Below are 27,548 nucleotides of genomic sequence, written 5' to 3'. Positions count from 1 at the left end.
TCATCAGGCCCATTGATGAGCAGTACGCCTTTTTATAATGTCTTACCACCTGCAGCAACTGGAAAAGACCCCAAAACAACCCTCCCACCCAGAGGATCAAAAAGGGCAAACAGAGATGCCATATGCTGCCCGGAAAAAAGAAACTCCATCCAGCTCTACTCAGTGGCATGTTCCGGCTGTGCGTCTGGTGCTGTGGACCCTAAATCCAAGCAATTAATGGATTAATGGCACCTCTGCACCTCCAATCCCTCACTAAACCATCATCCGAGAGACTACAGACTCAGCACTGAACCCCAGCACTGGAAATAAATAGGACATGGACAGACCAGAGGGAGCACAGAGCTTCACTCAAAATCAAATCCCCATCCCAGGTTAGGCAGGGTTTCCTTCCTTCTCTTCTCTGACTCTCTTGATGAATGGATGGGATCGGAGTGTTTACCCAGGTCAGGGTTTATTCTCACTGTTGACAGTGCGCTGTTTATACTTAGACAGAAAAACTAACATCGAAAAAAAAAGCAAAATAAATAAAAAATGGTGAAATGAAAGCCAAACACATTCTGGCTAGGGCAGATAATGCCCTATGAACCTATATGAACCATTGTAGAAACCCATTCACGATGCGTCATATAACAGGGCAGTGCCTGAAGAAAGGCAAAGAGACTGAAAAACAAAAGCATATCAGTGTGGCAAATCCCCATGATAGCTATTCTGAGCTGTAGAAAATTAAAATATAAAAGTAAAAACTTAAAGCGACTTTCACATATCCCCTAGTGCAAAGAGTATCAGCATAGGGTCTATATTAGATCACCGAATGCTTAAAAAAGCGAATGGTGATTAAATTGACCCGATGTAAGCGAAAGCTTACAATGTCTAAGCGCCAGAATAGTGATTTTTTTTCCAAGGGAAAAAAATCGCTGTTCCAACAAAAAAAAAATAAAAAACAATTTCAAACATTACATTAAGTGGGGGCTGCGCCCCCCACACATCCCCTACATAAATATACCAACTCCAAGACCGCACTATAGTGCCGAAAACGGCAAAGTACCGAAGCGGCCAAGCAAATTCTTTCCCAGGGGAAAGAATTCGCTTAACAGCCGTTTCGATATTTTGTGTTTTCAGCCTTTTAAGTTTGACCAAGACGCATTCGAAAGAATGAGTCTTTGGTCTTCTAATATAGACCCTCAGCATATGATGAAAATGTACATTTATTTGGTTTTGTGGTAGTTTTCCTTTACATTCTTCCACAGATTAAAACTTCTGATAAAAACGAACTGTCAGCTTTAAAATCTAAATGCAGCAACATATTATAAATTGTAGCTATCTACTTTGAATTACTTTTACTGTTAAACTGATACACTTAAAACTTTACATAAATGCCAGTCCAGTGACATGCTACGATGCAGGCATTGGACAGCACTGGCAGGAAGGATAGGTGTGTCTATTCAAGGAGGGGGTCATACTGACATGACAAATTATCCACAGAGTCCTGAGGGAGACTGAGGTTTAGAATGACCAACAGGCTGGGCATGCTGAATAGCTAAGGAAGGGCAGTCACCTTAGGGACCCAAGGTGGGCAACATCCTCATAAAGCACACCTAAATGTCCAGCTAATCTCCACGGAAGGCATTAGCACACAGAATAAGTAGCAACTATGGGGAAAAGAGCCCTGGTGGCCTAACAGAAAGCACATACAGGTTATTGGCTTCAATCTGCACTCCCAATCCCACACAGCTTTCCATTTCCTCTTCCCATCCTTGACTGTATGGACCCCAAATGGAAGGTATACTGCCGATTGCCATTCTTCCACTCCTCTTTCATACATGACCATTGGGTCATATATAACTGGCAGGAAAGCTTAACAGCTGATGGTCAGATGGAGAGGATGTGGGATGGTGGACAAGAAAATTCAAAATAAGCGATTTTTAAAAATAGTTAGCGAGGTGGTTAACTTAGCCCAAATGTCAGAAAATATTGAAATGAAACATGTCCAGCCCAGCAGTGTTCTCCCATTATATATACTAGGTAAGTATGTGAATTGTAACTCAGGGGCTGTATACCTCTTATAACCACTGCAAATGGAAAATATATGGCTGGCACAAGATACTCACAGAGGAGCAGAAACTCCGACACAGTTACTGTGGCGACAGCACCCAAGTATCACTCAGAATTGCTTGCTTATGGACATATTTCATTCACCACCATTCATTCGCTGCCCAAATATTTAAAAATCCATAAACGTCTCATAAATCTATGAGCAAAATGGGTATAGCTATGCTGGTAACAATAAATATAGCATGAATGATGACCTGCTACAGGTCATCATCACAAACTCAAGTTGCCGTCACTGGCTTAAACCACGGCTGAGGCACAAAGATCTTCAAAGGCTCCTCTACATAGTCCTATAAGAAAAATCGGTTATATATAGATCACATCACACAATGTTATTTAAGCAATAACCGACGACATGGTGTGGTATATTGAAGATTTACCCACGTTTGGTGTTGTTTAATCATGAAGCGAAGCCCGAGTGATTAAATAAAGCCAACCGTGGGTAAATTTCAATATACCACAACCACGGAGTTGGTTATTGCTATTATACAATGACATTAAGAAAAAAAATACTTACTTTTCTTTTTTTTTTTAATAAAAAAAAAACTTTCAGGCAGTTTAGGGGTAGGAGAGAGACAGCATGGAAGAAACACAAGGGATATCAGGTACATGTATTTAATTTTAAACAACATACATGATTTCCCTAGGGTTAAAGATTTTATTTTTATTTTTTAAGAAATAATAAAATTTAAATAATATGCCAACGGAAAGAAGTCCTGGTGACCGGACTTTTTTCTGCTGATATATTGTGGGATTTACAATGGGCACGCTAGTTGGGCTGGCCAATTAGCGTGCACGATTTTGAATATTAATGAGGAGTCACTGTATAATTACTATTAAGCCATGTTAAAAAAATAAACACTGCTTGTTTTTTGATTTCATAACTCCATAAGGCATCTTATGGCATTTCACAGCTCACTTGTGCTCACTCATACATTAAAATTCCTATCTTTGTATAGTAACAGACTACTCGCCCTGAATATCAGTTATCACCTGGAGTAAATACAACATACTAGGAGTAAAATTTAAATTGATCATCTGCTTAAATAACTGAATACATAAAACTTACCAACCAGTTACTAAGCACAGAAAGTGGGCATACAATCAACGTGGCTCTACTCTTATTCTCAGAACCATCCATTAGTACTTTCTGGACACCAGATGGTCCTACAGAAAAAAAAAAAAGTTATACATGTCACCTTATCATTAGTGAGTTTAACAATGTCCTATAGCTTTAGGTTAAAAATTCCAGTAACCTCCACTTAAGTATTATGTTTTGTGTAAATTGTGTATAACCCAGAAATCATCAGGGTACACTTACAAATCAAGTTCTGGGTAAGTGTGCCTTCTTTCTTTGGCAGCAGACAGCTCCTTGACTAAAATCATTTGTGCTTAGTTCTGGGGGAATAGGCCCTTTAACCCCCCCCTATATTCATCTTTAACGAGTAAAAGACCAGACATACACATACACACACACACACACACACACACACACACACACACACACACACACACACACACACACACACACACACACACACACACACAAACACTAAATAAATAACACTTAACAATGGAAATGTGCTACAGTGAGTGATTTTGACTTGTAGTATTTTACTCTACTTAAGACAGATTATAGTAACCTGATTTTTGACAATATCCTGACTTTTCATTACTTTATTATTTAGTTTGTGTTGATTATAACATGTATACAAATACATCAGTTTGTTGGAGACCCTAGCAGAGGTTTTGTTTTCCAAACCCTGCATTTCACCAAGAGCAGGAGCAGGACAAAAATTAGCTTCACTTATTGATTTTTGGCATACACAGTCCTTACCAGTGAGTTTACAATGATATGAACTTTAATTCAAGAAGCATTATAACAAGGCTAAAGTCAAAGCAATGCTTTGTTTTTGTAGGAGATGGCAGTGTACTTTGATTGGAGCCCCCTTTGGAAGCAGTCTGTATAAGTAAATGGCAAAAGTAAAGACTCAAACAGTAAGGCAAAATAAACAAGGTGCAAACACAATTATGATACTTTTTATAAAAAGGGAGGGCATATTCCACATTATCAGTGATACACCTCTACAAAAAGTAGTGACTAACTAATCTGATAACATCAATGCCATCAATAAAGGAAATCATCTTTCATTAAATCACGTACATTTTACAATCTACCCACCCATTACAGGAATAGGAACTTGAATATGTCAGTGATAGGAATCCCATCTAGCAACCTGTTATACAGGGATAGCCCCTGAAATAAGGAACCTATGGTAAATACATATATTGTTTTGTGAGAATAAATTAAATCCCAGTCCACCTACTGATTTCCACTCCATAGACTTTTCCAACAGTATGAGACTAACCAATCCCCCAGTGCAAGAGATCCTACTAGTGACACTGATAGGCAACTGGTCTACTAGTGTCAGGCCATGAAACAAAGAAAATCAAATTACAAATGCATCTTTTTCTTTAATAAGACACTTCAATGGATGGGTGGCAGAAGGCTTGCCAAGGTCTTCTCACCAAACCTTCTGTGCATTTTGTTTTTGTTAGACTTATTTATATAATTTTGTTGACAGACATTGTTTACAATGAGGTTTCCATTGTTTACAATGAGGTTTCCACAGTCTCAATGGCCCCAGTAATAGCATAGACAGGGTACCAAGTTTATAGCAAGCGACAGGCCAATGAAATAAAAAAATTGTCTCTCCACATTTTCCTGTTCATAAATAAAATTGCCCACTGTCATCTCTGGCGTGCCCACCTGATCAGCAATTGCAGAACCACCACCTCACTTCTTCATCCATACTTATCTCTCTCTAAATTAAGTCCTATCTTGAACCTGTCTCTACTGCAAACCTAAACTAGGCTAAGCATTAATAAAACTTACCAATGCAACTGCCCATTCTGTCTATAGAATGTTTTGCAGACAGACATAACTTGGCCATTCCTAATATAACAGACTCAAATCTTCAGTACCCTGGCTGGGATTGATAAAGCTAATTATTACATTCAGTTTTGGTTTATTTTTTTTCACAGTAAAAGCAATGGGGCTATATATGCATCTCAAATAAATGTTTTTGCACTAATTTATATGAGATGCTATATAGTCACATTACTTTATTGGACTCTAACATTACATACATTACGTATGCAGTGAATCATATCTCAGGAGCTGTACATATCCTATAACCACTGCCAATAGAAAACGTGGTTGGCACAAGATGCCCACTGAGAGGCAGAGACACCTATACAGTTACTGTAATGACACCACAGAAGTATCACTCAGAATGGCTTGATTATGGACATATTTTGTTTATAGCCATTCAATCTCAGCCCAAATATTTTCAAATCCATAAACTTCTCATCAAATTATCTGAAAAACTGATATAACTAAATTGGTAACAAAATAAATGTTTACTAGTTAGGGTTTCTCCTGCACTCTAAGGGCATGAAAATGACCAGTGACATTCCTCAAGTGTTTGGGCTGGGACTTTCACTATCTGGTATCTACTTCTTGGATCTCCTTTTATCAAATAATGATATCTGGGTAACAATGGAGGAAATTCCTTAACCTATATAGCAAATAAAGGGATCATGAGTGTTACAAGACAACTTAGCTGCTAGGCTATTTCGACTTTGCTCATACTCACCCTTAAGCCTTGCCTCCCTTTACAAGTAAGGCCAGTCATAGCAGGGGTGATTTTATGAATACCCATCCTGTTTGTCCAGCTCTTTAAAGGCAGACAATGCGCCACACTGTTTAACTTGGAGAAGTTTGATCCAGAGAAAGGCTACACAGTGCATGACAAACTCTATCCTTTCGGCTTGTCTTAAATAATAAATGACCACACCACTATCACAGTAGCAGCCATCTATATTCCTCCAGGAGACAACATTCCTCTGCTCGAAAATATTCTTTCATACTTTTCTCAACACATCCCGAATGAAACTATCCTCCTTGGGGATGCCAACATTAACTGGTTAACTCTCAGTAATCCAAACTCTAATACTCATATTAATTTATATGGCTTTACACAGCTAATCTCCCAACCTACTAATACAAAACTCTCACACATCTAGTACTCTTATTGACTGGGTACTTGTATCTAATCCTTCCAAATATCAAAACTCTGAAACCCTACCAAACACCCGGAGCGATCACTACTCTATAAAAGTGCTTAGGTTCACTCCCCACTTCTCAAAACCTCCTAAATTTATCATTTGTCGTAAACTCTCTGACTTCCATCCAGAAATCTTTAATGCCCTCCTCTCTAAAGTAAACTGGAAATTCCTTACCCAACTCCCACTAGAAGAAGCAGTCCTAGCTTTGAACTCCACCTTCCTTAGCATCTTAAACTCACTTGCTCCCCCTCGCAAAGTCCGAATCAAGTCCACCATATCTCAGTAGCTTTCAAAAGCCACTCGTACCCTCATGATAACTAGAGACAAACTATGGAAAAAATGGTCACAAACTAAGCTCTCTGCAGACTTACAAAAATATAAAGAACTCAGAAATCTGATAAAAAGGACTTCTGTAACAAAACCTCCCACAACCCTAAAGTCTAATCCTAAAAAATTCCAGAACTCTATTAACCAAATATTACATCATGGTAATCTTAGCTCCCCCAAATCCATGCCTAGACAAGGCATATGAAGAAACTGCCACTATCTTCAATACCTATTTTATCACTTCAATATCTAAGCTACTGAACCCTAACCCAAACTCCTCTACTACTAACATCTCCAACTTTTCTGAACCTACTCCTAATACTATCTCCTCAAATACCTTCTCCCTCAAACCTGTACCTACTAGCTACATCAAAACTCTACTCTCTAAATTAAAACCATGCTCAGCATCAGCTGACAATATTCCTTCCACTTTTCTTCTACTAGCAGCGGACTCTCTTGCTCTCCCTGTATTTATCCTAATTAATCGCTCTATCTCTGAATCTAAAGTCCCTTCCATCTGGAAACAATGCTACACTCTACCTATACACAAAGGAGGTAACTCCTCTGATATCTCCAACTTTAAAGAGAGGGGAGAGGATAGCGATAGGTCTAAAGTACTAGAAAAATGTATTCAAAAAGTTATGCAGTATCTAATACAGGAAAATCTGCTTACACCCACTCAACACTCCTTCAGACCCAAACATAGCACCACTACAGCTCTATTACCCTTCCTCAACACTCTCTCTATAGCCATGGATGATCCTTAAACTTATTTCTTGCCTATTCTTAGACCTCTCAAAAGCTTTTGACACTGTTTTACACTCTCTTCTGCTGCACAAACTGCATAACCTCACCTTCTCCTCTGATACTGTTGCATGGTTCTCCAGCTACCTCACTGATAGATCGCAATCAGTGAAATGGCTCTCTGCACTCTCTCCTCTTCTCCCTGTCAACATGGGTGTACCTCAGGGGTCTATCATAGGGCCTTTACTTTTTAATATATTTACTAATCAGCTCTACACCTCCTGTCCTCAGTCACCTTTAGTGCAATACGCAGATGACGCTACAGTCATCATCACAGCCAACTCTCCCTCTAAGCTCTTCTCAGCTACTCAGGCATTTTTTAACTTAGTTGAAACATGGCTCTCCAACAACCAGCTCATCCTTAACCCTAAAAAAACAAAGCTGTTACTCTTCCTAGCTAAACAGTTCAACGATATTAAACCCTCCTTCTCCATACAGTCCCTTAATAACACTCCCATTCAGGTAGAATCCAGTACTAAGCTCTTAGGCGTAACCATTGACCATCAGCTTAAATTTGACTTGCATTTTAATAACTGTATCAAAAAGACTCATTCAAAACTATGGCTCCTTTACCGTAACAAGAAATTCCTTACCTCTGAAGCCAGGATTACTCTTTCTTACCTACCTTCTACCCACTCTAATGTACAATTCTCAAATTCACACAAATCTTAACTCAACACTTCTGACCAAACTTGAATCTACCTACAACAATGTAGCTAGATTTGCTCCCCAACAAACCTACAAATCCCATCGCTGTCTCTCTCTAACAAACCTAAACTCGCTTGAATTACCCCACCAGCTTCTTTTCTCTCAGCTCCAGATCATCCACTCTATCTTATACCAGCCTTCCTACTGCCCAGCACTATCCCCTCTCATCTCCCATTATTCTCCCTCCAGACCTCTCCGAAGCTCTAACCAAGACCTACTACAAATCTACAAACCCAAGTCTAAATTTGGATGCAACATGTACAGCCGTTACCCCACTATTAGCTGGAAGAGGATCCTACTAGAAATCAGGACCCTTAAACATCCTAAACAATTTAAGACAGCCACCAAACAGCACTTTAAAAGTCAATGATCCTGCCACTGCACTCTCCCTCCTTAACATCCCCTACTTCTCATAGCTTAATCTACTTTCTGCCCTTAACTCACTCTTCTCACTAGCTCTCTCTAATCTTCCTTGACTACTCTTTCTACTGTCTTCTAAAATCTATTAAGCAAATTGCCTCAGAGAAACCTTCTATTGTAATTGTCTTGCCTTCATGCAACTACATTATGATAAAACTGGGTTTTTGTAACCACTTACCCCAAAAACTATACTCCTCTTAATGACATATTTCTTTTTATACATCTTGAAATAGTTATGGTATACTCCTGATTATTGACACTGTATAACATTATACTGCTAATTAATGCCTTATAATAATCCTGTAACATTGCTGTTTAAAGCTAATTTATAATGAAAACTGTATAATATGTTGGAGCTTTTCTCCCTGGGCCTCCGCTGAAAAAGGGCTCTTCAGCTCAGTTGGACAATCTTGGTCAACAAATGTAAAATAAATAAATAGTCTTATTTATTTTTTAATCAGATTTAGATCTATGAACCCAGTACTAGCTGGACTGTTTTGATTTATGGAGCTACAAAAGTTTTGGGACTATTTGCTCCCTTATAGCCCTAATATGCAAAGCACACATAGCCCCCAATTAGTCTACATGACACAGAGTACAGAAATAAAGCCGCCAGTCTCTCACTAGCTCAAGACTTTTAAGCCTATGATCGTTTTAGTTACAAACCTCTGGTGTCTTTCCTGTTGCTTGATATACTCTGTTAGGTACACCCCAAAGGGAGGTGCCAGGAGGTGAGGACTTACTTTGACCAGGAAGAAATACTTTTGCTATGACCTCTGCAAGATAAAATTATTTTTTTAACTACTGTTGCAATGTCGAAGTCAAACCTCAGACAGCTATAAACCTGACGTACTGTGTTATCTATACTATAAGCTAGAGCTAAGGGGTGGTGCTCACCAACTGCTACAATGTTACACTTCTTGGCATTGAGCTTGAGTTCATTTTTTGCACAACAGCGACTGACAACTATAAGCTCCAGTTGAAGAGCTTCTCATATGTCAGAGGGGGACGTGTCAACAACTCCCAGCTTACAACCCACGAACTCTAGGTCAAATAAATACCTTTGTTTGATAAATGAAACTATAAGTAGATACTGGACAGCGAAGATTCTTCAGAAACTCCACTGGTCACTTTCATGCTCATCAAGGACCTACTCTTACTGTGAGTCCTGTCACCAAGTCAGTTAGTGATCAGCCTAACCACGCAGAGGTCACTTTGGAGCTCCTTCAAGCTTATTCATTATATGAGCAATGTGATACATTACTGAATGCCTTTGTAAGGTCAAGGTACTCTTGTATGAACAGCTAGCCCACAAAGTACAGTCAGGGTAACCCTCTCAAAGATGTTTGCAAGATTTAGACAAGTTCTACCTTTGATAAAAAAATAAACTGCTTGGGGTCGAGTCTAACAGGATGTTTGACATCATAGTTAATTTTGACATCATAGTTAATTAGGACAGTTATATGTTCAATAGCTTTACTGCGGTGGTGGTGCTGCGGTAGCGTTGTCGCCTCATAGCAAGATGTTGTCCCGTTCGATTCTCAGCTAGAGCGCCTTCTGTGTGGAGGCATACGTGAATGGGGCGTGCCTTCGTTGAAGGTTGTGCGTCAGGGCTGGTAACCCGGTACGTAAAAATCCACTACCAATCATTAGCGGACTGGAGTTCCGCTGTGGCGACCCCTAACCGGGAAAAGCCAAAAGACACAAACAAATATGTTCCATAGCTTTGCATACAAGCCTCATTAGACTGATATGTCTAATTTCCAGAGTCTCTGGTGGGGCCATCCTTATGGAGTGGCATTACAACAGTTGTGCTCCACCCCTTGTGGGACAAAGCCAGTTGCTAGGCTCCCATTAAAGAGGCTTAAGGCTGTGTCCATCATTGCTTGTTTAGTACTATTAACAGGCAATCGAGTATGTTTGTCAGGAGCCATGGATGAAATGTCCTTTGTGAAGTACCTTTAGTACATATTCTTTTGCGATGGTTGGTGGCTTGACTCCATCAGGTATAAATAGGTCTGGAATACATGCCTCTGGGGTGATGGTGGCACTAAATTTATTTGCCAGTATGTTGGTAATATCCACTGGATTATTTTTCTGAAATAACTATAGAAGGATATGTAGTTATCTTTGGCTTTTGCAGCTAGGCTTAGTTCACTAGGTGCCTTCATTTTTTGATGTTCTTTTTAATTTCTTACATATCTGATGTTCTCCTTATTTTGGCAGGGTCTTTTCTTCTGCTACACATGTCAAGGAGATTTTTCTTTTTATTGTATAATTTATTAATACTCGTGTACCACCACTCTGGTTTGCCAAATTAATACAAATGTCCAGGCAAAAGTAGAACTTGTCTGCATAACTCTTTACAGTATCAACATTGAATTTGGAGACTTCATCATAGAAATGCAGGAGATTTGTAGGTTTAATGTCCTAGAATTCTGTGATATTTGGTTCTGATGGTTTGAAAATTTTGAAGAAGGTTACTAGTTTGTGGTCTGACTTGACCAGTGAGGGGAATACCTTCAGAAGGTATATACAGATGCTAAGTTTGAAAGGACCAGGTCAAGTATATGCTCTACTCTAGGGAGCTCCTTAACAATCTGGTTCAGTGAGTTCTTGTGTAAAAAATCTAATAATATTTATGCACATCCTATACTGGTGGCGAAGGTCCCCAGTTTATCATTGGGTAGTTAAAACCTTCCGGCTTATGTGGAATTCAAGAATATTTAGGTTAACTGTATGACTTTCTGGAGACATAGGTCATCTTACAAACCACTATGATCTGACAGCAGATCCTATTTAGTGTGATTTGAATCTCTACAACCTTCACTTGTGGGTCTCTGGGCATCTGTGTTGAAGTAATGTGGCCTTTAATCCATATGTATACTCCAACCACAGTTTCCATCAGGTTTAAATGAGTGGTAACCACAAAATCCACATACTAAGGGAGTGGTCCACCAGGATTCTGTAACGCATATATGGATGTGCTCCAAATGCAGGATGGCCTCAAGGTCTGGAAGTTTGCTGTTCAGACTTCTAGCATTAAGTAGTGCCACTCTGATATGGTCCAGTGGTTGGTCTGTTTTGGGAGTTATTATGGATGTCCATTAACTGGACCATACCTAAAAAAAGCAAAATGGGCTCAGCTTTAAACTACTACAGAGGAAAATAAAACCAGGACTTGGTAATGAACACTGCCCTATGGGCTACATATTTATGAATCCTTGCCCCTATCTGAAGAAAGTACAGTTGTGTACACCTAACCATAAATGTAGATGTTAGAGTGTATTCACTGTTGCAGTCATTACATTTGGGTAATCTGCTGGCAGGTTGCCCTCACTTGGCCTGATTAACAAAGTCTTGGGTCCTGCGTCAGTTGCTGCCCCTTCTTCCATGACGTCAGGGGTATAAAACATGCAGCCGACGCCATTACATCGGTTTTTCTTGCCCCAGATGTTAGGTGCCCCCCTAATGGGGAGCAAATAAACATAAAAACACAAAAGTATACCTCCAACAAAAAGCAAATACACCAAAAAGGCTTTTAAGCATAGTAAAGGAAAGTAGAGGTATAGCCAGCAAAAACTAGGGGGCTGGAGGGAGGGTAAACATGACTGCAATAGTGAATACACTCGAACATCTACATTTATGGTAAGTGTACATAACTGTACTATGTTCTTTGTGTTTCACTGTTGCAGTCATTACATTTGGGTAGATTCCCAAAGCTATGGTTGGGAGGAGGAGTTTATACAGCATTAGGGCAAGCTACAAGGCCCTGCAAGACAGCAGTACAAAGCCAGCTCTGGATTTAGAGAAAAATTGGTAAATGATAATGCTTGGTGAAAGTATGTACAGAACTCCATGTAGCAGCTTCTAGGATGTCCCTGGTAGGAACACCTCTGAGAAAGGCAGCAGAAGTAGATGCAGCCCTGGTGGAATGAGATCTGATCCCCTGGGGGATAGGTTTTCCATGGTGCTTATAGCAGAAATGAATGCAATGGCTTATCCATTTAGAAATGGTTTGCTTTGAAATAGCCTTCCCCACTGCCCCTGCAGCAAATGCTACCAGCAGTTGTTCAGATTTTCTTCGAGATTTAGTCCTGTCCAAGTAGAATCTGAGTTGTCTGTGCACATCCAAGGAATGCAGAATCCGTTCCCCTTTGTTCTGTGGATTGGGAAAGAAGGTTGGCAAATGAATGGACTGATTAAGAGCCACACTGGAAACCACCTTGGGCATGAAGGATGGATTGGTCCTGAGAGATACCCTGTCCGCATGAAAGATGATGAAAGGCTCCACTGCCATAAGGGCCTGTAATTCAGATATCCTTCTAGCTGAAGTGCTTGCTAAAAGGAAGGCTGTTTTCCAAGACAGAAATTTTAACTCTGCAGTAGCAGCTGGCTCGAAAGGAGGTAGAGTGAGTTTCTCCATAACAAAGTTAAGGTCCCAGACAGGGGTAGGAACTCTTCTGGGTGGTCTCAAGTTTTTTGCCCTTCTGAGATGCTGCTTGAGCAGAGGATGAGAGAAGACGGGAGGTTCTGTGTTATAATGAGCTGAAATAGCTAAGGCGTGGATTTTAATGGAGGAAAAAGACAGGCCTTTGTGAAGCATCTCAGTTAAGTATTGCAAAATCTGAGGTAAACAGGGCACTGCTGTACTCATCCCTAAAGACTGGTTCCAGGCACAGAATCTTTTCCATTTGTCAGCATAAGATTTTCTAGTACTAGGTCTCCTTGCTTCCAAGATGACATCCATCACAGGTTTGCGGAGGGATGATAAGGGTGAATTTATGTGATTAGCCAGGCTGCAAGATTCAATGTTGGAAGTTGAGGGTGCAGAATTTGGTTCTCCTGCTGAGACAAGGGAAGGGGTCTGAGGCAGGTGCCATGGAGATATGTGCGACACACTGCGCAGGAGGGGGTACCAGTGTGGGCGCGGCCAGTCTGGAGCAATCAAAATCATCCTTGGTTTGTCCTGCTTGACTGTTAGTAGAACTTTGGAGAGCACAGGCAGAAGGGGAAAGGCGTAGACTGATAGGTTTTCCAGCTGAAGGACAGAGCATCCACTTTCCATGCTTGTTTATGGGGAGTCCTTGTGCAAAACTTGTCCAACTGGTAGCTCTGGGGGGAGGCAAATAGATCTACGTCTGGGCTCCCCATTCGCTTGTCAACTTGTTGAAAATCCGTGGTTCCATTTTCCATTCGTGTGGGTCCATGAGGTTCCTGCTTAGTCCGCCTGCCAGTGTATTCATTTTTCCTGGCAGGAACTGAGCTTGTAGGTGCACTTGGCAGTTCAAGGCTGTGTTCCACAATGCCATGGCTAGTCTGCAGAGGGGGTAGGAATGTGTACCCCCCTGCTTGTTTATGTACCACATAACTGTGGTGTTGTCTGTCTTTACCATTAGTCGTCCTGGAAGAATGTAGTCCTCGAAAGCTGTCAGAGCATTCTGTACAGCTAACATTTCCTTTTGATTGATATGTAGGTGCATTTGATTTGGGTTCCATTTGCCCTGAGTGCACTTCCCTGCCATGTGAGCCCCCCCATGCATAGTCTGATGCATCTGTAGTTAGGGTTTGGGCAGTAGGGGGTAGTGTGAATGGTAGTGCCTTGTTTTGGTGGTAGGCCTCTGCCCACCATAGGAACTCCAGGCGTAAGCAAGGTATGATAGGAATCATTGTTTCCAGGCTGTGACAATGTTGACTCCATAGACTTTTTAGATACCACTGTAGTTTTCTCATATGCAGTCTTACATATGGAATTAGAAGAATGCAGGAGGCCATGAACCCCAAGGCTTGCAGTATTTGTCTTGCAGATAAGCAGGGTTTTTGTGGCCACTTGTTTGAAGTACGTTACCAAATGAATTTGCTTTTCTGGAGTGAGGAATGCCATCTGGGCAGTTGTATTCAAGCTTGCACCCAGGAATGTAATCTGTTGACAGGGTACAAGCTGTGATTTCTTTTCATTTATGGTGTACCCCAGACAAGTTAGAACCCTTTTTACAAATGCCAGAGTATGCACTGGTTTTCTGCCTGAATTAGACAATCATCCAGGTATGGATATATTTGAATATTTCTTTGCCTGCAAAATGCAATAACTGGAGCCAGGCACTTTGTGAATACCCTGGGTGCAGTAGACAAGCCAAAGGGCAGTGCAGAGAACTGATAATGTAAGTAGCCTGCTTTGAAGCGTAAGTATCTTCTGCAAGATTTCCTGATTGGGATGTGCAGGTATGCTTCTTTTAAATCTAGAGTTGCCAACCAGGTGTCTTTGCCTAGCATAGGAAGTAATTGGTGAAGATTCAGCCTCTTGAATTTTAGATTTTCCAGAAAGGTGTTTAGAGTAGACAGGCCCAGTATTGGACACCATGATTTGTCTTTTCTGGGTACTACAAAAAGCCTGGAATAGAAACCTTGTCCCTTTTCCTTTTCTGGTACCGGTTGAATAGCCCCCATGCTTAAGAGGGAAATAAGTTGTTTTTGAGCCTCTGCCCACTGATTTGGAGGCAGGTCTGGCCACCCATTTGGAGTTGGCAATGTTTGGAAATGAAATCTGTATCCTTGGGACAATACATTTAAAACCCATTTGCCCTGTGTTATGAGTTACCAGTTTTTTGCATGAAGAGCAATCTTTCCCCCAAAATGGGCGGTCAAAAGATAAGTGCTTGGGATTTTTAAAAGGAAGTCATTGAGATTGTTTACCATAGGGGGTGTCTTGTTATTTCCAGATTTGGAAGTGCAGACCCCCCACTGCTTAGTTCTGAGAGTCCACTGGGACTGAAACCTGGGGTTTTTGCTGTGTCTGGGTTTGGCTTGAGAGGACCTGGAAGGGACTGGAAAGGACCAGTTCTTAGTAGGCCAGTGCCTACTAAATCTCGGAGGTTGCACTTGTAAGAAATCTTTAACAGTTTGCATACATTTAGCTTCATCTTCCATCTTTTTAAGAACTTCTTCAGCCTTATTGCCAAACAGGCGGTCCTGATTTAAAGGAGCATCCAACAATTTAGCTTTAACATGATCAGGCAAAGATTGCTCCTTAAGCCAAGCATGCCTTCTAAGCACAGACCCAGTAACAGCAGCCCTGCAAGAGGCCTCTAAAGAATCAAAACCACATTGCAAAGTATGTTTTCCCATTTGTTCAGCAGAATGCATTAAATCTTGTAAATCTTTATTTTCCACACAGTCAGGAATCAACATAATTTTCTGTTTAAGCAGTCCAATAATATGCTGCTGATATTTTAACATATGAAATTGGCAGTTTAAAGCTCTGACTGCCAAGGTTACAGAAGTATAAACCTTTTTATACCTCATCTATCCAGCACCCTGGAGTCTCTATCAGAAGGTGTAGGATTTTTAGCAGTAGAAGCCTTAATGCCATTGGGCCCCTGAGGAATGGTCTCTGGATCTGCAACCAGATTTTTGAAACAGAACTTGTGGGACTCAGGAACCCTGTAGTATCTGTCAGGTTTACTAGGAGCCGGAGGCAGGGAATCAGGGGCCAAACTGGATTCCAAGAACACATCATCAACAATGTCTAGTACAGGAGGTATAGTCAAAAGCCTACGCTGAGGAAGAAGGAAATCCCTAAGCCTCTTTTGAATCAGAAAATTCCTGGCTTTCCCAGTGGAAATGCTCCCTTAAAGTATGTAAAGTTTCCCCAAAAGAAAAATCCTCAGGAGGGGAAGCAGAGGGAATGGAATCCTCTGCATCAGAATCCTCATAAGTAGGCATGGACAAATCCGGGTCATTAGAGGAGTCAGAAGAAACAGATTCCTGATCAGAAGATTCATAATCAAGCTCAGCCCTAGGCCTCTTAGAGGTGGGGGGTTGACTACCCCCGATAGGAGTAATTAGATCTTCAGCCATTTTTAGCATTTGTTTTTTAGGCATAGGGGCCTGAGCATGTGGCCTGGGCGTCGGTTTTTTAGACATGGATCGAGATTTAGACCTTAGTAATGAAGCTGAAGTTGATTTAATATGCAAGTCTGTAGGCCTGAATACACCCTCAGAAGCCGGTGCCTGGACAGCGGCTCCGGAACCATCCAAGGTAGAGACATCCATGGGTTCCATAGTTGAAGTATCTCGCGGCATACTCACTAGAGGCCTGCGAATCAGAAGTAGTGGGTATCAGGGCCTGCGAAAGTGCCTCACTGAGTACCGGCGAACTGGCGACTGGCTTAGGAGAAGCGTCGTCGGCAGTTTTGGACCTCGGTGGCCTGTCTCTGTCTTTATCTTTGCGTTTTTTCAGAATTCCGGTAGTCGGATGGCTAACTGATGACATTTCTGGATAATTAAACCAAAATATATAGAGGCAAAAATGTACCGACGATGGATAGTGTGCTGATTAAATAAAGCACAAAACCAACAGCAAGGTATGTCGTGGTCAGGGCCTAGGCAAAAAATACAGTATGAATGAAAATCTTTATGAGGTATTTGCTTTCCACAAGTAATGCAATTATTAACTTTTACTGACATCAGTAAGGAGCAAGTAAAAGTTTCTCTAATGGGGTACTTAGCTTTAAGTTGAAGACTTCAGTTCTGAAACTCAAAAACGAAAATTTCAGGAGTCGGCCAACAGGCACTTGCGAACTGCTTCTGCTTCGGGCACCGCACGGCAAGAAAGACTGATGTAATGGCGTCAGTAGCATGTTTTATACCCCTGACGACCTGACGTCATGGAAGAAGGGACAGCAACAGACACAGGACCCAAGACTTTGTTAATCAAGCCGACTGAGGGCAATGTGCCAGCAGATTACCCAAATGTAATGACTGCAACAGTGAAACACGAAGAACATCTAAACCATATCAGATATCTGTACCTCAAAGGCAAGTTTACTTATTACTGCAAGAGTACGCCGGGGACAAATTTCTCACAGACAATGCTGCAATTTCATGATGTAAGGCTCTATCATGAGTAATAAAACAAACATTAGCTCATAATTTTACAGACTTTCAACATTTTCAGGCTATATCTGCAGACTGCCTTTTAAGGAGACTCATCTCATGAATTATGGCATGGTTATTCTTGCACAATTTATTAGTAAAATTTAGCTTCTCTAATGTCTACAAATCAGTCTGGCACTTGTCACAGAGGATTAAGGAGCTATTAAAGAGCTGTTTCCTGTGGTCCAGGGTTTGATTCTCTCAGCCTCCATTGCCTGTGAGATTCTGAATAAGTCACTTAACCAGAAAGCATTCCAAGGCTGAGTTTGAAAAAGGTCCATGGATATCAGTGCTCTAACCTGGTAAACAAATATAAATAAAATAAAAATTAGCTTTTTCTAAAATTCACTAGAAATGTAATTCTGTTTTCTATTTTGTTCATGACGATGGGTCATCATAACACAGATATGAAATTCTGGAGTACAAATATTGAAAACCAACAAAAATTATCCTTCACATCATCTGGTGAACCTAGCCTCTTATTTATACACATTTTCAAAACAATGATTTAAAAGTAGAATGCAGTACCATCTTTGAGCCATGACATGAATGCCAAAGCTGTTACTTCTGACACCATAGTCAAAATTTACATCTTCATTCAACATGAAATGCTACAAAATCATTTTCTGCACTACATTTGAAAATCACCACTGCCTGTATATCCAAGATAAAGTATTGCATACTACTATAAACTTTTAAGATGAAACAACCGTCATGACAGAGTTAAATTTGGTGAAAACATGCTTACCATGACAAAGTTCAGCATTTTGTCCTCAGTCGAAAACACAGTAAAGTCTGAGTTTTTTGGAGAGCAATTTTCAGATGCAGGTCAAAAGACTATTGCACTTCAAATAATTTAATGCGTGTTGACATTTTACACTACATATGAAGCTCTATATGTCAAGGAGAGAGAGCACCCTTACCACTTTCAAGGTAAACCTAGGTAGTCGAATAGGCAGACTCAAATTCTCCCCTGGTCAAACTTGTCTTACCCTCCTTAAGGCTAGATGAAATTTTTGAATATGGGGTTTTTGGACAGGCTTGTAATTGTATGAAGACTGACTGCCTAGTAATTACATATAAACCTATATGCATGTACACCTAAAGCAGTAATAGAAAACACTACGTTGAAGCACTATGATGCAATTTCTGAATAAAAAAATATGCTGCACTCCCTTTGAAAAAAATACGAAGTGCAAAAAATGTAAGATCCAGACCAGAATGATTTGCATCTTAACATGGAATATTACCACAAACCACCTCTTGCACTACATATGACCACATATTTTACTTCATGTGTTGATATGGCAGCATAACAAAATACCAAAAACATCACAAGGTTGAACACTGCATTTAACTATAGAATCAAATCCTTTGAATAATTTGACTCAATGACTTAATCTGGGTAGCTACTTTCGTGGACAGCTCTGGAAATCAAATCATCAAAGAAAGTGACATGACTACCAAGGTGACTTCAACTTGTGTCAAGACAGATAGGATTCTCCACTGAGGATTCTTACAGCGCTACTAATAAAGGCCTCACGAATTCTACTGTCACCAGTATGGACAGTAAATTAATACTTTACTCAACAGAACAGGTCAAGGATGCTCGACTTAAATGGCTGCATTGCTATTTAAACAGCTACCTGCTACTCTAAAACATGACCTAGAAGTATATCTGCACATCAAATAGTCTTCCAGATGTTCAAATCTTTCTTTGCTTGCAGTATGTGACTCCATTCCTCTCAGACTCCTTAAGCTCTCTTTACTTGCATGCAGTACCAACCAACCTCTGTAAGGAGCATCTCTTCCAGCCTACAGTATTTTAACAATTAAAAGGTGGCCCTTGATAACAGATCTGTTAACACTGTATGTTGCATCACATTAATCAATTACAGTCTACTTACAAAAAAAAAAAAAAAAGAAACAAAAATAAATACTCAACTACTCTAATCTTCATTCCATTCCAACTGCTTCCAAAATGCTTTGGACTCTTCTCTGCTGAAATCCCTTATTCTACTTCCTCCTAGAGACAACAAATAATTTGCCCAAGGGAAAAAAAAAAACCTTTTGCCTATTTAATAAAGTACTTCTAAAACTTGTAGCCTATCTCATCACTTACGGTTGCTTTAAGGTTTCTCTGGTACAAAACCCAAAATGTTCATACTATCTAATCTATTTTCCTCACTCATCAACAACTTAAAAACAATATTCACCATTTACATTATGATTTTGTACTGATAACAAACAATACTTGGGAGTTATGTACTTACCATAACTTGGTATCTGTGTTGTCCAATTTCATTCTTCCTCACTAGTGGGTCATAGGATCTGACATCAAATCCGATCCAGCCATTCCAAAAGACTGATGCTTCAAGTCTCGAACTCCTCCCACTAAGACATGGTGAACATTTTTCATAGGAATTGGAATATTCTTATGACAGACTCTGATGTGGCATGGCTGGCCTCATTTTTATTATACAAATTCCTTATCTCTTAAACAGATGTTGCGTTACCCTAGGAGTTGCTGTAGTTTTAATGAGGAACATTTATCCCTTGATGCATATCCCTGTGGGAGGTGTAATTTCTGTCCTTTTACTGATGGCTCTAATAGTTTTTTTACATCCCAGGACAACTGCTCAAATTTAAAGTTACAGCAAACTGCAACACCTGTAACACTGTTTATCTGGCTCACTGCACTACATGTGCTGCGTTTTATATAGGAAAGATGAACAGATGTCTTCATGACAGAATCAGAAACCATCTATACTGCATCAGGTGGTCTAATGAGACCAGTGTGTTAAGTAAGCATATTATACAAGCAGGTGCTAGCCACAAGTTTATGTTTGTGGGAGCAATAGAATCAATAGCCATAGAGTGGGCTAGGTGATGTTAGTAAAAAAACAGAGAAAGCAGAGCTGAAATGGATTCTTAACTTCAGGTCAGATTGTGAACCTGGCTTGAATGAGCATGTTTCTATTAAACCTATTTTAAAGTCTTGTAGATTGCAGAAAGTATGACTGCTTTTATACTTTATTTTTATTTTATATACTTAGATGATTTTGAATACATTACTTTAAGTGCTTTGGCTTTTCTTAGAATGCACTCCATTCACTCACATTGCAGCACATTTATTGATTAGTTTGATCTAGGTCTGCTTATGTCATACTATGTAAACATCAAAGTGTGCCGTCTTTTACTAAAGATCTGAAGAAGCTATATGTGAAAGTGCTCATCTATTTTTAATTTTTTTTTTTATATTAAAAGTTCATTTTTCATACAGCTTCCAGCTCTCTGTGTTTGGATTTTGGATTACTTGTTCCTTTGCTGCCTATCTGGAACTGTGCAATTTTTGCTGCTGCTCTGCTTGCCTGTGTTTGGAGTCAGCCTGTTTGATTTTTTGATAATCTCCAAGTGTAGTACCTCGCAGTTAGTTCTGCACAGCTTTGGGCGTGCCGTCATTGATTGGCATGCCGAATGGGCGGGGATATCCAGGAAAACTGGCAGGCATGCAAATTCGCATGTCACTTTGTGTAAACTGCTAAATATTCATTATCACAACGAACTCCATCCTATGATAAATAATTACTTTTTCTCCTTTTTCAGGGGGGCAAGCCCCTGCACTTATTAGGCTGCACCACCCACACCCCCCGCTTCCTTGCAAGCACATGTCCTTAAAGCTGTTAAAATGTAACAGTACCGTTTAGAGACACTGACTGAAATGTGATTTACTGCAGGCATTTTAGTTTTATGTCCCTAATAAACATTTTAAACATTTTAACATTTCCTTTTTGGTACTGAATGAAGTTATGTCCCTAATACAACATTACATTAATGTCATTTGGGTTGCTTTCGGCACAGATGCTGAATATTAATTAACTTCCAGTCCGCACACTGTTGAATAATCATACTGCTGCTGCCTCCACAGGGCTGGAGGCGTGTTTGGGGAGGGTTCTGCTAATGCGCATCCTGCGAGATACTACACTTGGAGATTACCGATTTTTCTTAGTGCTTGCTTTACTTGCTGGCTCCATTTATTCCCTGTGGAGAAGTTCTTGGACTTTCAGAAATTAGTTTAGATAGGTAAAATCGAAGATGGATCGACAAGTGCGCAATTTTCTTGGTACCAACAACCACCTGGATTATAGCCTTGTGCCTTCTTCCCACTGGGGTACCCTTTACATGACCCCTGTACTTAGTATGTCTTGGAGTACATGGAGCATGAACTGATTTTGATTGCTGGGAACCACATGAATACATATGATGTGTGGTTTTCTTTAGAAATTGCATGCAGTATCCTTCTTTTAGCAAGCTTAACATCCAGCCGTCTAAAAATCTGGACAAGCGTCTTCCAAATTTTGCGAGAAAGGAATGCAGCCAAGGAGGATGCAACAAAACTGAGTCATGGCTGATCCATCAAGGATTCCAGTCCTGACGGACCCTCGACTTTTCCTGTCTGGCTTGTTACTTCTTGTGCTTACTATTCTTCCCTTATTCTACATCTGGTGGGATCATCTTTGGGGATGGAAGACCCGGCCCTGGTAGGGAAGTTTTTATTGCACTTGGGCACAAAAGTCTGAAAAATAACAGATTAGTTAATCCTGTTCCTCTTCTCAAGGTTTTTATACACTTCCTGTGAAGGCAGTTCAGAGAGAAAACTTTCGCATCAGGTGGGCATTAAGAATCCCTGACTTCACATTGTCTGGAAGAGGGAAGCCCTCAACCAGGTACATCTCCTAATGACCAACACTGTAGCTGCTGTATGGCATGATTCATCTACAGCATAACTATACATTATTGGAATGCTTGCCCACTAGGTAGGAAACATCACAAAGGTCAAAGCAGCACCTGTTTTAGGTCCTTATCTTTGATTCTTTGATCCCTTCTACCCTGGTCTTCATTGCTCTACCTGGGTCAGCTAGTAAGATATGTAGGACTGGTAGTTTAAAACCCTAAATAGCAGGGTATCACAAGTGTACACCTTTTTCTCCAAACATCTAGAGCTCAGCTCTCTTCTTCATTTGAGAAGTGATCCCTAGTTGAAGGATACACTGTTCCCTTAATGGGATCCAGAGACGCATCTGGACCAGCCATATGGTTTCTACAGAAGATCATATGGGATTCCTTGACCTTGTAAAAACATTCATGCATCCTAGGAGTAGTAGACAGGGAGGCAGTCATGCTGCAAATATGTATTTTTAAAAATAATATCTCCATGACATCTAGCAATGGAGAAACAGCTAAGGACTTAAGTTGAGGGAGCCATACAATAGCCCTACAGACCTTGGATTTCCAACTACTCCATGGCAGACAGAAAGACTTCTTTCATTTTGAGAAAGATGTCAACAAAAGAGAAGCCAGTGGTGGGCATGCAGAGGACAGGGTTACTGAGAAGTCAGTATCCACTTCAAGGGATCCACCTTTCTGATTTTGGAAGGAACTCCCGACTAATTGCAAATCTGGTTAAACTTTCGTTAATTTTAAAACAGATATTACGGTTCACGCAACTGATCCAGATTGCCCAAGGAGAAAGCCCAGGTGGGGATTTGACTGAGGTGCTATCTGGCCTAGATAAGCTGGACTAAATCTGTAAGACTTTGGTGCCGTGTCCCTACTATATGTTGGAAGGAGTTGCCTTTGAGGCCGTGAGACTCATGAGAGCTACCAACACCTCAGCACAGTCTCTGGGGAACTTCCTCTCTAAGGAAATCCTGGGAATCCCACCTTCTACTTCAGTAACAAAAATATGGGACTCAGTGGCCACAAGATTCACAGTCACCACAGTAAAGTCCAAGGATTTGGTCCCAGAGGACATGCCATATACCAACTGCACAGGCACCTGCTGTGAGGTTGTGCAAGATGTCTTAGCCATAAAAGCCTCTGTAGTCAAAGGCTGTGGCAGCATCTCTTCTAGTAGGTTATCTCCAGACATTAGAAACCTCAAGTTCTCTTCTTGTCCCTATTTTCAATGTACTTCTTAGAAGGTACAGTCTCAGGAGGCCTTGAAAGACACCACTAAGGCTGTAAACGAAGCTCGCACCTCTTTTTTTTAGCAGTGAACTCCTGGAGTGGAAGCGATGGATTGTCTTCTGGGTAAATGATACTCAGTGAGGACAGGTGTCCATGGTATCCTTTGCTACGAGGCAAAAAATGCACTTAGAATGAATGTCTTCATTCAGAATTTGTTTTCCACTAAATTTGCAATTACTACCTTTTGTAGAAGTTACCTCTAAGCTGGAATATGAAGGAGGGATTCATAAATAATTGCACTCATGCAAGAAAATGGAAGCAAAAATCTCCTGTGGGGAACATGTCTGCCTTTGGAAGACTGAACTGCATGTAGTAACTTGATGGGAACTTCACTGCATGTTAAGAAAGGTCTGAAGACAGTGGCAGTCAATGCACCCTTTAAATTACTATGTCCTGTTATCAGAAGTAGTGCGTCAGACAAAGCAACAAGGAGGGGGAAGAGCTTTGAGCATCAGCTGCCCACAGGCTACCTGCACGGCAGATATCCCAGAAATGAAGACTTCAACAGTGAATACCAAGTTGAAAATCTTTCATTTCTTGGCATTAAATATGTTTTGTAGAGCCTCCGTATACAGCTTATCAGTCTAAAAATGAAATTTGTGCTGTTCTTGTGCACTGGTTACAACCCTGACTATTTTGGATTCATCAACGAACTATGTTACCCAGCACCAGCATCACTTGGGAATGTTGACATAAAAGAAACAGAAAATTCCTCAACACTGCTCTTTAGCCAGTTACTAATGCACAAGATGATAACACTCACTGATATCAGTATGTTGCATAGCATTATATGACCTTACAAGGTAACATATTAAATGTTTTAGCTAAATCCAGGAACACATCCATTGGTGGACCCAAGCCTACTGCAGCTTTAACTTCCGAAGAGAAATTTATCAAACTTCACAAAATCATGCTGATACATACATCAATTAATTTAGGACTAGACATTTTTCAGATAATTTAATAATGACCTTTCCAAGGTTTTGCAAACACCAATAAGGCTAATTGTTCTTTAACAATCAGTTTAATCTATTTTGCTACTCTTAAACAGGGATGACATTCACATGGTTCTATTCAAGTGGAACATAGCTTTTAATGTTTATGGAAATACGGTTAACAAATTATTCAGCCTTTAATCATGAATAGAAAATATCCATTAATCTCAACAGGACCTGAAGCAGAGTCCTCCTTGATTACCAAAGGCTACATGGTGTTGTCATTTCCTAAAAATTCATCAGTCCCCCAATATAACAGCACTTAAGAAAACTTCTTAGCAAATTCCCCAACAGCCTGCTCAGTACTATAAACAAACATATCCTCACTACTCAAGACAATGCTGGATCCATTTTTGTCATTATAGTCCCTACAGAATGACTTCTTGTTACCAGTAACAAAGATGGCAAACTTAAATTAATACTTTCTTTTGCTACCCCTCACTGCAGCTGTGAACTTCCTTGGATTCTGTCTGTATGGAATCCTGTTTTTACCTGATGGGAGTATTTTTTTTTTTTTTAACTTGCCCAAACTTTTGTTTTCATGTCTTGCTAAATTCTGTCATGACCTTTTCCACTACAAGACCGTCATTTTCGTTTTTGTAAAAGTATACACTCATCAGTTGACTAACTAAGCTTATTGTAAAATAATTCTAAACTTTCATTTGCACAGCTGGTACTAACTTTGATATACAAATATGACATTTTTAAGTGTACTTTCCATAAAGGCAGTTGACAGTGATCATGTTTTTCGACGAATGAGGCAGACAATTCCTCAATCTTGCACAGCATCACATCTCCTACTATTAAGATAATATCTTGCTGGGACTTCCCACAAGCACGCTCTACAGTGTCTCTGCTTTCTTGTGTTGGTAAATCACTATCACAAGAAATATTAATTTAAACTTATATTTTAGGGGATGTAGTCAACAGTCATCGTCTCCTTGTGCCATTCTTCGCTTTCTTGTAATTTTCACATTCCCCCACCAACGCGCACGCACACACACACACACACACACACACACACACACACAGTGACCTAGGATTTTCACATGTAGAGTTAATTAGTGTTACATTCACAGTCTTTTTCTGATGCTAGTTTTTTTTTGTATGAGGACTCTATAGAGTTTCATCCTCACTTGTCATTCCCAGGACAGTTAGGAGATTGTACCTCTACCAATGTGTTCACCCCTACCTCCACAAGCAGTCAGCCACTGGTACCCTGTACATCAGCCAAGTCTTTTTATCAGCATTTTTTTATTTTAATCCCATACCATCTTATTAAATAATGACATTTACTATAAATATTGGTTTCTTTACCCATGACGCTAGGATCTCAGGTTAGCATAGTACAGTTCTGACATTACAATGAACATCCTGTTTCTCCATAGTCTAAGGAAAAAAATATCAAACGCTCTACCATACAAACTTTAGTGCTAGTGATTCTATTATACAGATTTCATTAGGCAGAGTTTTACCACACCTTATTCTCATCTTGATAGAAAGTAAATAACTAAACTGAGTTCATACTCAATATCTTACCACTTTTAGAGGTATACTGCTAATTTTTCAAGATGAAACTCTTTAGTAGTAGCTCAGTAATTAACTGTACAAAGTATTCATGCCACCAGATTCCATTACTGGAGCTAGTAACTGAAATGAAACACGAGCTCTTAGGTCAGTGACATCGAACCTATGACATGCATGTCAAAGGTGACACGCCACAACATTTTGGGTGACACACCAGCATTCACCAACACCCAAGTTACAAAGGAAACTGAATGAACAAACATAAAAAATGTGACCCTGCATTTATCTATTAAAACTCAGCAACAAGAAATTAATTAATTGATGTTAATCAAATCAAATGCAACATGTTCCATATTTTTTTCAGTTCAAATCAAAATTAGTATTAAAAAATAGGGTAATTTTTTGGTGCACTATTTTAAGTCCAATTATCAGTGTGCATATAATTTGCTTTATTGTAAGTCACCGATTTTTCTTTTAATTCTATAATTTTTGACGCACTGAACCCAAAAGATTCACCATCACTGTCTTGGGTCTTATTCCAACATCATTTTATTAATACTGTTACGACAATTTTTAATACAGGTGCCAAAGAAAACACCAACATTGATCTAATATGATACTTAAATGTCTATTTCCAACTAACAGGACCAGTAATTATCAATTCCAACTTTACTTCCACTAGCAGGGGTCTGGTAAAATACATCACAAAGGAGCAGAACAAATACCTGTCAGCTTCTATTTCACATACAAAAAATGACAGAATCTTAAATTAGCAGAACCACTGTAAGAGTACCTCTCCATTGCCATGTAAAATTCTGAAAAAGTCCCAGGTCAGTGACGAAACTGCTAAATCATACTTTGGAATAAATATTTTTGTTTGCAACTGTGATGGTGTACGACTGATTTCATTCCATCTCCAGAGTGTTACTTTGTATTTAGTTTTTGCCATATAAACTTTATCTAATGAGATTGTTTTTTACATTTAAATCATATATGATAAATGAGCTAAAGAGCTAGGTGCATTTAGAGTTAAATTTTGGACCTCTAGGTAGCTGCTTGCACTCTTCCTGCTCATCATGCCAGACATGCAGACCTCATCTTTGCATCAATGCAAGACAGCTGATCTTCTCATGTCCACTTAACACAAATGTGTCATAAAGGTGTTCTGAGCCTTGCACTGCTTCCTGTGGTGTCAATCAAGCAACTATTCACAATCAGAGTAGAAGTAACAAGCTGTGCGTACCTTGAGTGTCTTTAGAAAGATGAGATGGAAAAAAAAAAAAAAAAAGTTGCTTGAGGTAGGGCAAAAATAAAATATAAAAATCCAGTTTTCCAGTTTGCTCACCCTTTCTTTCAAGTACACAAGTCACTAGGCAGGACAAGAAAGTGCAAAGGAGAAATGAACAACTAAGGGCCTTAAACGCCGAAGTGGCAAGGAAGCATACTCCCTTACTGACAGACAAAGTATACACACTTTGTCAGGTGTCAAAATGTTGTTGTTTGTGGGACCTCTAATGGGGCCAGAGAGATCATACAGAGTACACATGTGTTCGAAAGAGAGGG

General features: G+C 39.9%; 1 protein-coding gene across 1 annotated transcript in view; it reads right to left on the bottom strand.

Moving 5' to 3' along the window:
- HLTF (helicase like transcription factor) overlaps window positions 1-27,548 on the bottom strand; it is a gene marked incomplete in the record, with an annotated part of 1,324,997 nt that overhangs the window by 615,381 nt on the left and 682,068 nt on the right. Inside the window, 1 exon segment of the mRNA XM_044070619.1 lies at window positions 3,179-3,276. Within this exon segment, the coding sequence (XP_043926554.1) occupies window positions 3,179-3,276 (98 nt within the window).

The sequence above is a fragment of the Protopterus annectens genome, chromosome 4.part1, assembly GCF_019279795.1.
Source record: "Protopterus annectens isolate FY-2018-M chromosome 4.part1, PAN1.0, whole genome shotgun sequence".
Taxonomy (NCBI): domain Eukaryota; kingdom Metazoa; phylum Chordata; order Ceratodontiformes; family Protopteridae; genus Protopterus; species Protopterus annectens.
Note: the sequence above shows the minus strand (reverse complement) of the source record. Positions and strands in the feature narration are given on the sequence as shown.